The sequence below is a fragment of the Salmo trutta genome, chromosome 4, assembly GCF_901001165.1.
Source record: "Salmo trutta chromosome 4, fSalTru1.1, whole genome shotgun sequence".
NCBI classification, from domain to species: Eukaryota; Metazoa; Chordata; class Actinopteri; order Salmoniformes; family Salmonidae; genus Salmo; species Salmo trutta.
Window position 1 is genome coordinate 56,011,091 of NC_042960.1, and position 12,340 is coordinate 56,023,430.

Genomic DNA, 12,340 nt, shown 5'->3' on the forward strand with positions numbered 1-12,340 from the left:
GAACGAAAAATCATTATTCTAAACATATTTTGCCAAAGGTCATTACACATTGTTTTTAAGTACACGGCCTATTTATAGGTAAAACCCTAGTAATGTGTACTATTTATCCCATTTATTATTCAAATAGTGTCATATAAACAAATAGAATAGCCAATAGGGGTATTTTAAATCTTTATTTGGGGTTATTTCACAACTTTAGATAATTATAAGAGGGCTGATAAGGTTTCGCAATAGCTTTGTCCCTTTGTGTGTTTGTCCCTCTCCTTACAGCGGCAATGATAATCCACCCGTTTTTCTTGATGGATTTCCTTTTTCCCTTCCGAGGCTGGCTTTCTTTTGCTTTTCGGAGCCCTGGCCCTCCCCTCTGATCCCCCTCCCTCATTACATGTTGACCGGTCAGTCCTGCCTCCTTCTTTCCCCTCGTCTTTTTCTCTGCCTTCCAGGCTTCATGTCATACCACAGCTAATTCCTGAAATTCCAGCCCTCCATAGCGCTTCCAAGGGGGTACAAATACTGATATTTCTTCACAGAAACCTGCCCCAAAAATTCCACTTCCCTGCCTGACCCACCCACCGGCGTTGTCTGTTGCTTGACCTTCAACAGGTAAGTTTCCAAAATATTCTATCTGTCTATTTGTTTTGTAAGTGAACATACATCAGTGTTCTTTAAAAAGCAGTACATTGTGGGTGACCAAACTTTCTGTTTCAGCGTTAGACTGGTCAGTTGTATTCTATGTACAGTTGTCTGCCGGTTACGTTGTTTCTAACACGCTTTCATTCACTGTACGAGGTAAACATTCTTTACATTTCTGACATTTTTCTATCGAATTCCCAAATTTTTATCCCTGCACTACTTCCTGCGTTTCGGCCGGAACTTTTTAAAGGAAACTAACAACGTCATAGGCACGCAGTTAAACATTAGCGCTCGTCTGGGTGAGGCTACTAATATGTTTACGAAATAGCTGTTTCAATTGCATCATTTTTGAGAATGTCACATGTCAGAATGTCAGAGAATGTTTCTGAAGTGATAGCCACATGTGTGTGAATTGTTTTGGAGTTTTTTTGTGCCATAAAATAAAATATCAGCCCATTAATAATAACAACTATGAATGACTGATACTAATAATAACTACAGTTATTAATAGTCATATAATACATTAGATATATTATACTCAATAAATATACTTAATGTGCATTTTAATTATGGTTATTATGATTAGGCTATTATTATTGGTATTCGTTATTAATATATATATTTTGTTGTTATAAGCCTATGACATTAGTTCCCATGATCATACATGTTAATATATTGTGTGAAAAGTCCACATACCATACATTTATAGAATGCCTGTTACATAAACAAAATGTGTTTACTGTGTATTGTATCTGTGTCCAAGCAAAATGTATTTACTGTATATCAGGCTAAAGTTTTTCTAGAGTTTTAAAACGTCCACATTTTCAAGCATAATTTTATTTTTGCTTGGTTCATGATGTAAGGTACTTGGTATGTTGTTTTCGAGTCACCAATCCAACCACTGCTACCTGGCATATGTGTGTTTGTGTGCATTGTGTGTGGGCAGTGAGAGACGATCGGTACACACACACACACACACACACACACACACACACACACACACACACACACACACACACACACACAGGGTTTGGTAGTGGAGTGAGTGGATAAACTGTGTAGATTTGCTGGTCATGGTGGTGCTGTGGTGTGTGAGGGAGTATTTTTGGTCTGAGTGCAGGGTTAGAGTGGTGTGTGTGATAGTCTGTCCTCCCGCGGGACAAGGGACAGGGTGTGTATTCCACAGGAGCAACAGGTGGATTGGACCAGGGGAATGGCCAGGTAGGGGCAAGATGAGGTAGGGGGCATGGACAGGTATGGGGCAAGATGAGGTAGGGGGCATGGACAGGTAGGGGCAAAGCACACACCCTTTAGTGCACTCTCTTAAAACTACTGTATGACAGCCAAGGGATGTTGGTTTTCTTTACCCTTCCTCACTTCTTTGTTTTTCTGTCTTGGGGTCTCTGGGTTCACTCTGTCCTTGTCTGTTTTTACCATACAGTAGCCTACTAATGATGAGGTTAGGAGTGAAAGGTATTGCTAACTTGCTTTGTGTGCCTTGTGTCTGTGACTGCGACATTGTAATCAATTTATAAAAAATAATTTTGTGTGTGTGTGTGTGTGTCTGCCCTGAGACTGGCCCTGTGCTGAGGAGACTGTTCAGTGTGCTCATCCCACATAGCGAGCATTCCTCCACCACTCGCATGACAGAGCAGAATAATGTCCTAGATATGAGTCCTACAGGACAAACAAATCCCCTGGCCTCCAAGCCCCACCAACTCTACCAACCATCCTCCTCTCTAGGCTGTACATACTGTATGTCCAACAGGTCATCGGGCTGTAGTAGTATACGTTCATATTAGCCAGAAGTGAACATCTCTCTTTAGGGATTATCTTGGACTGATCTCATGCAGACCAGTCTCCCTCTTGACCTTTGACCCTGTACCCTATGTGATTATTATGAGGTATGACTGGAATATAGTGTAGGATTTTCATTATGGGTTAGGTGTTGGGTTAGTGGAGGTACATGGAGGGTTGAAGTGTTTACATATAATAAAGGTGGGTAATGTCTTTGATTCAGATCAAATCAAAGTTTATTTGTCACATGCGCCGAATACAACAGGTATTCGTGAAATGCTTACTTACAGGCTCTAACCAATAGTGCAAAAAAGGTATTAGGTGAACAATAGGTAAGTAAAGAAATAAAACACCTGTAAAAAGACAGGCTATAGTAGCGAGGCTATAAAAGTAGCGAGGCTACATACAGACACCGGTTAGTCAGGCTGATTGAGGTAGTATGTACATGTAGATATGGTTAAAGTGACTATGCATATATGATGAACAGAGAGTAGCAGTAGCGTAAAAGAGGGGTTGGCGGGTGGTGGGTGGCGGGACACAATGCAGATAGCTCAGGTAGCCATTTGATTACCTGTTCAGGAGTCTTATGGCTTGGGGGGTAAAAACTGTTGAGAAGCCTTTTTGTCCTAGACTTGGCACTCTGGTACCGCTTGCCATGTGGTAGTAGAGTGAACAGTCTATCAATGGGATGGCTGGGGTCTTTGACAATTTTTAGGGCCTTCATCTGACACCGCCTGGTGTAGAGGTCCTGGATGGCAGGCAGCTTAGCCCCAGTGGTGTACTGGGCCATACGCACTACCCTCTCTAGTGCCTTGCGGTCGGAGGCCGAGCAATTGCCGTACTAGGCAGTAATGCAACCAGTCAGGATGCTCTCGATGTTGCAGCTGTAGAACCTTTTGAGGATCTCAGGACCCATGCCAAATCTTTTTAGTTTCCTGAGGGGGAATAGGCTTTGTCGTGCCCTCTTCACGACTGTCTTGGTGTGTTTGGACCATTCTAGTTTGTTGTTGATGTGGACACCAAGGAACTTGAAGCTCTCAACCTGCTTACCACTGTTGTGTTGTCTGCAAACTTAATGATGGTGTTGCAGTCGTGAGTGAACAGGGAGTACAGGAGGGGACTGAGCACGCACCCCTGGGGAGCTCCAGTGTTGAGGATCAGCGTGGCTGCTACCTACCCTCACCACCTGGGGGCGGCCCGTCAGGAAGTCCAGGATCCAGTTGCAGAGGGAGGTGTTTAGTCCCAGGATCCTTAGCTTAGTGATGAGCTTTGAGGGTACTATGGTGTCAATGAATAGCATTCTCACATAAGTGTTCCTTTTGTCCAGGTGGGAAAGGGCAGTGTGGAGTGCAATAGAGATTGCATCATCTGTGGATCTGTTTGGGCGGTATGCAAATTGGAGTGGGTCTAGGGTTTCTGGGATAATGGTATTGATGTGAGCCATTACCAACCTTTCAAAGCACTTCATGGCTACAGACGTGAGTGCTACGGGTCTGTAGTCATTTAGGCAGGTTGCCTTTGTGTTCTTGGACACAGGGACTATGGTGGTCTGCTTGAAACATGTTGGTATTACAGACTCAATCAGGGACATGTTGAAAATGTCAGTGAAGACACCTGCCAGTTGGTCAGCACATGCATGGAGCACACATCCTGGTAATCCGTCTGGCCCCGCAGCCTTGTGTATGTTGACCTGTTTAAAGGTCTTACTTACTTTGGCTATGGAGAGCGTGATCACACAGTCGTCCGGAACAGCTGATGCTCTCATGCATGCCTCAGTGTTGCTTGCCTTTAAGCGAGCATAGAAGTGATTTAGCTCATCTGGTAGGCTCGTGTCACTAGGCAGCTCGCGGCTGTGCTTCCATTTGTAGTCTGTAATAGCAGGATTTATTGTAAGCTTCCGGGTTAGAGTCCCACACCTTGAAAGCGGCAGCTCTACCCTTTAGCTCAGGGCGAATGTTGCCTGTAATCCATGGATTCTGGTTGGGGTATGTACGTACAGTCACTGTGGGTGACTGATGTGGTGTACTCCTCAATGCCATCGGAGGAATCCCGGAACATGTTCCAGTCTGTGATAGCAAAACAGTCCTGTAGTTTAGCATGTGCTTCATCTGACTACTTTTTTATAGACCGAGTCACTGGTGTTTCCTGCTTTAATTTTTGCTTGTAAGCAGGAATCAGGAGGATAGAGTTGTGGTCGGATTTACCAAATGGAGGGTGAGGGAGAGCTTTGTACGCGTCTCTGTGTGTGGAGTACAGGTGATCTAGAGTTTTTTTCCCCTCTGGTGTGTTTGTGTGTATGTGTGTGATAGACGTGTGTTTGTTTGTGTGTGTGTGTGTGTGTGTGCGCGCACATGAGTCTGTGTGTGTTGATTCAGAGAGCAAAGTTGATCTGCTCCTTTCAGGGCAACACAGTGGGACACCGTGTCAGAGACCATGTGCTCTCAGCAGAAAACATGCCATACAAATACGTTCCTTTCTCTCCCGATGCTTTTCCACTCCCCTCCCAGCCTGATTCCTGATCATCATATGAGAGTATGTTTTCATTAGGGATGATGGCCATGGCGTTTTATGAGAGTATGTTTTCATTAGGGATGATGGCCATGACGTTTTATGAGAGTATGTTTTCATTTGGGATGATGGCCATGGCGTTATATGAGAGTATGTTTTCAAGCTTTACATTCCGGTCCCGATTAGAGGAGATTGTGTCCAGCGGAGCCCCTCCCCCTCTCTGCTGCCCCCATACACGACTCCAACTGCCAACCCTCTCTGGCGTGGCCGTCAGTTGGTGCCCCCTGCAACCCATAGACCTTCCCAACCTACAGCACACTGAGTGGGCTGTGGGCACCGGTGACAGGGGCAGGGGGAAACTGATGAAGCTGTTACCTCTTATGGATGGGGGGGGGGCAACACACAATAGTTTGAATAGGTGGGCCTATTTTCATAATGAAAGTGTATGTGTGTGTCTGTGTGTGGAAGGGGCCCCTGAGCGCAGCACCAGCTGGGGGATTATCCCGCTGAGCAGGCCCAGGGGAGAGGGGCCGAGGTAGGGGATAAGGGCGCTGTGGAAGGGGCAGCCTGATTTAAGGGGCTTAGGTCAATTAACCCTGCTGGACACTTTGACTTAGGAACCTAACCAGCACTCTAATGGCTTATGCCCCACAGCTCTCGCTCAGACAGCTCTCGCTCTGCTCTAAACATTCTCTTTCCTTATCAGTGTTGGACTATTACATTGTAATTACAGTTGTCCTTTAGTCCAAGTTACTTTGTGAGTAAAGTTATGAAACATACTCTCTTGAAGCACAGCAAAGATACAATGACCACAAAGACCATAGACCCCTTATTTAAAAAGTTACTAAGGTTCACCACCAGAGCAAAGAAAGGGCCTCTACAGTGTAAGTTTGTGTTATTATGACAAGGCCTTAGCAGGGGTTTGGCCAAGACAGATATTCCATTACAACAAGTTTCATAACTATTCCAGAAAGCCCACCCTAAACAAACTGATTGGAGTAAACACTGTCACACTCATTTCAGTATGGTGTGCTTGACAGAGCTTTAGTTCAGGGCTTCTTTAGGGTCAGTCAACGGTAACGAGACATGGTATGAATTCTACCAGAGGGGTACTACAAAGCAGGATCAATTAGTTAGCCAGCTAACTTGCCTAAATATTCTGACATATCTTTCTAAAAAATAAAAAGTTAAGTTTGAAATGGGAATGATCCAGTTTACTCAACAATGAGAAACACATATTTAAGTTTAGCTTTCTTAATGAACCATAACATTTGCAGTTATTTCTGGTTGTTTATCGAAGTTAGCTGGCTAATTCATTGATCCTTCTTTGTGGTATACCCCTCTGTAGTGTTATCCCCATCGTTCAGGTTTTTCAATTAGGTTAATATAGTGTCCATGTAGCCTGTACATTCTTGGGTTCTTTTGTTAACTCACTAAACTATAGTTCAGTATGGAGAGTCCAGAGAAAGAGGGAGGGAGGGGGGAGGGAAAGAGAAACAGAGAGAGAAAAACAGAGAGCAAAAATTGAGAGAGCGAGAGGGAGGGAGGGAGAGAGAAACAGAGAGAGAAAAACAGAGACAGACAGACAGACAATAGGGAGTGAGAGACGGAGAGAGAGAAACAGACAATAGGGCCTAGGCTGTCATTGTAAATAAGAATTTGTTCTTAACTGACTTGCCTAGTTAAATAAAGGTTAAATAAAAAAATAAATAGGGAGGGAGTGTGAGGGTCATTACCTGTTGTTTGTGTATGGATGTTGATCTGTGTGTGGTCAGTTTGCCCCATGGCCTCTGAATAGATACATTGTATCGTGTGTGTTTGTGTATTTTAGTTATCTCGGTCATGTTTGTGTGTGTACGTGTATGGTTAACTGGCCAACTCATTTACGGGAAGCCCATTGGTACGTCAGGGAGCTCAGAGGAAGAGAGGGTGACTGGCTGGATGGAGATCGTTACTCACTCAGGGTTTTTCTGCACAGAAAAGTAATGGGCGGGCTACCTAAGCATTTTTTTATCCAAACAGTGAATCGGAATTGAAAAATATTTTCAGTGTAAACTTAAAACAGCAAATGTTATCTCAGCCACATGGCTAAATGTGTAGAATTGCAGGAAATGTGCTTTAAATATTGTCACTGTGGCGAACAGGAGGGCCGAATACAACCAGACAAATCATGCCTCATACTGACTAACAATGTCAATAGCCTTAATTGGCAATTGGCAGCCCAGATTGCCTCTGGAGGAACACAAACAATGATTGAGACTCATCCGTTTCTTGTGATGAGACATTTGTAGAGCTAGAGTTTTTCCCTGACACAATGTCCTGACCAGTTCTCAAACATGTAGCCTGATCATTTCCTTGAGTGTTTCGAAGTGTAATTGCCTAAATAGATAGAGATGATTGAGCCTCAAAATAACCCTGATATGATCTCCTCCTTGATGTGTCTCTGTCTATCCCCAACCTGGGTTCAAATACTATTTGAAATCTTTCACATACTTTGAACGTTTGCTTCAGCTTGCCTGTAGACTGCCAGATGGGCGGAGTTTACAGTTTTGGTACTATTCTATTGGTCCATTAAGCCAGGCAAGCTCAATCGAGCACAGATAAAGTATTTGAAAATGTCCATGGCGGTGTGTTTGAGATCCCAGTTTAGTGTATTTCCCAGTCTGTTGACTTAGTTACTCCTCTGCCGTCCCCTCGGCCCTCTCCCTCAGCCCTCTCTCCGGCCCTGTCCTCGGCCCTCTCTCCGGCCCTGTCCTCGGCCCTCTCCTCAGCCCTCTCTCCGGCCCTCTCCTCAGCCCTCTCCTCGGCCCTCTCCTCAGCCCTGTCCTCGGCCCTCTCCTCGGCCCTCTCCTCGGCCTTCTCCTCAGCCCTGTCCTCAGCCCTCTCTCCGGCCCTCTCCTCGGCCCTGTCCTCGGCCCTCTCTCCAGCCCTCTCTCCGGCCTTGTCCTCGACCATCTCCTCAGCCCTGTCCTCAACCCTGTCCTCGGCCCTCTCTCCGGCCCTGTCCTCGGCCATCTCCTCAGCCCTCTCTTCGGCCATCTCCTCAGCCCTTGGCCTCTAGGTGCCATGCTGTTTGTTTTCATGGCTCCATAATCTAATTTCTGATCCGAGGTGCTTTATCCAAGTAGTATTAGCAACTCCCCACTGATGTGATCTAAGATCTCATAGCATTTGCGCGCACGCCGCTCTTCATATGACCACACTCCGCTGACATAGCTATCGCTTTCCTAGATAGTTCGACCTCCTTGGGCTGACGTCAAATTACCAGAATTTAGTGGTTTTTGTTTCATCTTAATTTTACCAGGAAGTTTCTTGATGTTTTAACGTCTTGTTTGAGGGAGATCTAGCAAGTTTTTAGCATGGGAATAGCTTATCATACATAGTACATAACTATGGATACCAAGACAATTCAAAGTATCAAATACTTAGCAGCATAATAAATATTTGAAAGCAATCCTTGTTATCCTTAAAAGCATATCATATGGTCATTCACTGTTTACGATGGGTATTGCCTTCCTATGCTCTTGTTCTTGGCCTAACATTCTTCTAGCCAGCTCTCCTTGACTCAACCTCACCTGACCTCAATGTTATGTATTTTGCTTTCACAGGATCACTCTCCCCTGTCTTGTCCTGTCATTGGCCCCTGGAAGACACCATCTACATCCCACCCCAACCCCCTTCCCCCTCCTGGGTCTACCCCCCACGATCCCTCCAACCCCAGCCCTGTCCTGTGGTCCCCCCCTGCCCCCACCACGTCTGCGGAGTGGGTGCCAGCCCCCTCCCCTGGGGGCAGCAGTGAGGAGCTGAACGAGCCTCTGGACAAGGCTCTGGAGAACGATGCGGAGGGCGTGTGGAGCCCCGACATCGAACAGAGCTTCCATGAGGCCCTGTCCATCTACCCGCCCTGCGGACGCAGGAAGATCATCCTCTCCGACGAGGGAAAGATGTATGGTACGCCCAACCCTTTTCCCATCTATTCCCTGGTTTTATATGATGACTGACTATATGCTGTCCCCTCAAACGTTCATGTGCATACACTCTCATGGACCCATGTCCCTTGAAATTGAAGATATGCCGGTATGCCAGTTGTATCTGCACTGACCACTTTCCCACACAAATAAGGCCTACAAACGTATACACACATTTACTTCACACACACACACACACACACACACACACACACACACACACACACACACACACACACACACACACACATAGTTCTTATGAGTTGTGAGTGATAAATGGCAGTATCCCAGAGTACACACATAGTTCCACACACCCTCTCACTACCACCACCACTCACAGCACTCTGGTTCACACAACATGCTGGGTTTCTGCCCAGCTGTCCCTCCCCTCCGTCCACGTGGCTGAGTAGCGTGTGATGTCACCATGGATGTCACACGCCTCTCCATGCTGCTACTCACGTTCTGATTGATACTTGACCAAATCCGCTCACCTTCCCTCTCTCCCTCAGCCATTTCTGTACTATACTAGTATTCATTGACATTTTTGTAATTTAGCAGACGCTTTTATCCAGAGCGACTTACAGGAGCAATTAGGGTTAAGTGCCTTGATTTGAACCAGTGACCTTTCGATTACTGGCCCAACACTCTTAACCTCTAGGTTACCTACCGCACTATTCGATTACATAACTATGGTGAGGGCATGTTGTTTACCCCGCTTTGCCATATCTCATTGTCAGACATACATTACTTAATTTCTTGTTGGCCTTCATACCTATGTTACGTCATTGGCTTTTAAGTGTTGCAGTCCAATTAACATTTTGGAATAAAGGTGAAGAAAAAAGTTATATGCCATGATAAGGGAAAATATTTAGATAAGCAATGTGTTTCGGACATACTATCACGTTTCAGGTAAGACCCAAATGCAGACTGTGTCGAAGTAACAGTGTTTATTACAGCAACAGGGGCAGGCAAACGACAGGTCAAGGCAGGCAGGGGTCAATAATCCAGAGTATCGGGCAAAGGTACAGGATGGCAGGCAGACTCAGGGTCAGGTCAGGCATAGGTCGGTAATCCAGAGTAGTGGGGCAAAGGTACAGGACAGCAGGCAGGCTCAGGGTCAGGGCGGGCAGAAAAGGTCAAAAACGGGAAAAACGCGAACAGAGGGCAGAACGCTGGTAGGCTTCACGAAACAAAACAAAACTGGCCACAGACAGAGAACACAGGTATAAATACACAGGGGATAATGGGGAAGATGGGCGACAACTGGAGGTGGGTGGAGACGAGCACAAAGACAGGTGAAACAGATCAGGGCGTGACACATACGCAATGTAGAAGGATTGTTTTTTCTACCATAAAATGCTGTTAGTACTATGGAGTGCTTATAGACCCTTCAGAAAGCCATGAAGTGACCTGGAAAAAGAAAGGTGGAGGAATATGTTTCATGATTAATAACTCATGGTGTGATAGTGGTAACGTACAGGAAGTCCTTTTGTTTTCCCGATCTGGAATATCTCACCATCAAATGCCGACCGCATTACCTCCCAAGCGAATTGCCTTCGGTCATCACCACTGCCATGTTCTCTATATTCCCCCCCAAGCCAACAACGCTAAGGCTCTCAAGAAACCCTACTGGACTGAAACCGCAAATCCTGCGGCCGCATTTATTGTAACTGAGGACCCTTTCCTGCAGTCAAATAACCCAAAATCCCCCTCGTGGCCTCATGGGTGGAAAGTTATTACATTTTTTCATAATTTCATCTTTAAACTTTTTTTTTTTTAACAGATGAAAATCCGGTGTTTCTATGTCAAACGGTTTTGTTATTTTTCAGTTTTCTAGTGCCTCCATCACAGTCGCACTGTTTGATGCAATCTTTTGCAGTCGCAGGTTTGACTCGAGTGCTGCTTGAGTTCTCCGTAACAGGTCGATGGCCTCTGTCTGTGGGTAGAGACTTGAGCCCATCATCCACATAGAAATGTCTCTCCACAAACTGTCCAGTGTCTGCTCCGTGGTCTTGTTCAACTTCTTGAGCGGCTCGCCTGAGCCCGTAGACGGTGACGGCAGGAGATGGGCTTTTGCCGAAGTTGTGGACCTTCATCCTGTACTCAATTATGTTTTTGTGATGTCATTGTCTCTGTACCATAAGATTCTCAGGTAGTTTCTGTGATCTCTCACAACGAAACAATAAAGCATCTGTTGGATATCTGCCGTTATTGTTACATGTTTTTTCCTGAAGCGGATGAGAACTCCCAGAAGACTGTTGTTTAGGTCTGTGCCTGTGAGCAGCATGTTGTTGAGGGAGAGACCATACTGCTGTGCATTGGAGTCAAAAACTACCCTGATCTGACCCGACTGGTAGACCCTGAAGGTCGGGTGGTACCAACACTCTTCTCCATCCTTCAGTGGGTGTGGGTGCTGGCTCTGCATGGTTGTTTAGGAATATATTCTCCATGAAGGTGACAAACTGCTCTTTCATCTCAGGCTTCTTGTCCAGGCTTCGGTGTAGAGAGGTGAGACGGGTGAGCGCCTGTGTGCGATTGTACGGGAGAGGTGGCCTGGGTACTCTGAAGGGGAGAGGAGCTACCCAGCTGTGTGTCTTGTCTTTGTGGAACTCTTTGTCCATAGGGTTTAAAAAGACTGTCCTCAATGGAGAGAGCTGTCTTGTTGTCGTTCTCTGTCCTGTTAAACACTGTGTGTCCGAGTTTGTCTTCAGCTGCTTTGTGAATAGGGCTTTCCTTGAATGTATGGGAGAAACAATCTTGTTGCTCCTCGCAAGAGCTCACCTTTTCTTTCAGATGAATGTAGATGTGACATGATGGGAGGAAGGAGGGCCATTCTCCAATACATTTGTTTTGAAGCTGTTCACGAATTGGCTTGTGTGCGTTTCCCAGGCATACTTCACCCACTAGGACCCAGCCTAAGTCGAGTCTCTGAGCAAAGGGGGCATTGTGTGGTCCATTGATTTGTTGTCTCACTTTATGTACTCTGATGATGTCTCTCCCAAGCAACAGAAGGATCTGGACACTTTGACCAAGCTCTCCGGCGCAGCCAGTGCTGAGGCTGCCACTCTATGAAGGTTTAATGCATCTAACTCCACCGTAGTAGTTGCGCCAACTTGTCTCTTGCCTTCTTACTGTACTGTCCTCCTTAAAACCTCTTAGGGCGCATGAACCGCTAGCGGGACACCTACGACAACATCTGGTGAAATTGCAGAGTGCGAAATTCAAAATACAACATTTTTAATATTAAACATTCATGAAAATACAAGCGTCATACATAATTTAAAAGCTTAACTTCTTGTTAATCCAACCGCGTTGTCAGATTTCAAAAAGGCTTTACGGCGAAAGCATACCATGCGATTGTCTGAGGACAGCGCCCCACATCAAAATACTTTTTCAACCAGCACAGGCATCACAAAATCACAAATGGCGATTAA

At 45.6% G+C, this 12,340-nt stretch overlaps 1 protein-coding gene across 1 annotated transcript in view; it reads left to right on the forward strand.

Moving 5' to 3' along the window:
• The first annotated feature begins 8,522 nt into the window (after positions 1 to 8,522).
• Positions 8,523 to 12,340, forward strand: part of LOC115193053 (transcriptional enhancer factor TEF-3) — a 38,998-nt gene continuing 35,180 nt past the window's right edge. Inside the window, exon 1 of the mRNA XM_029752037.1 lies at positions 8,523 to 8,889. Coding sequence (XP_029607897.1) covers positions 8,523 to 8,889 — 367 coding nt within the window. The remainder of the gene's footprint in view (positions 8,890 to 12,340) is intronic.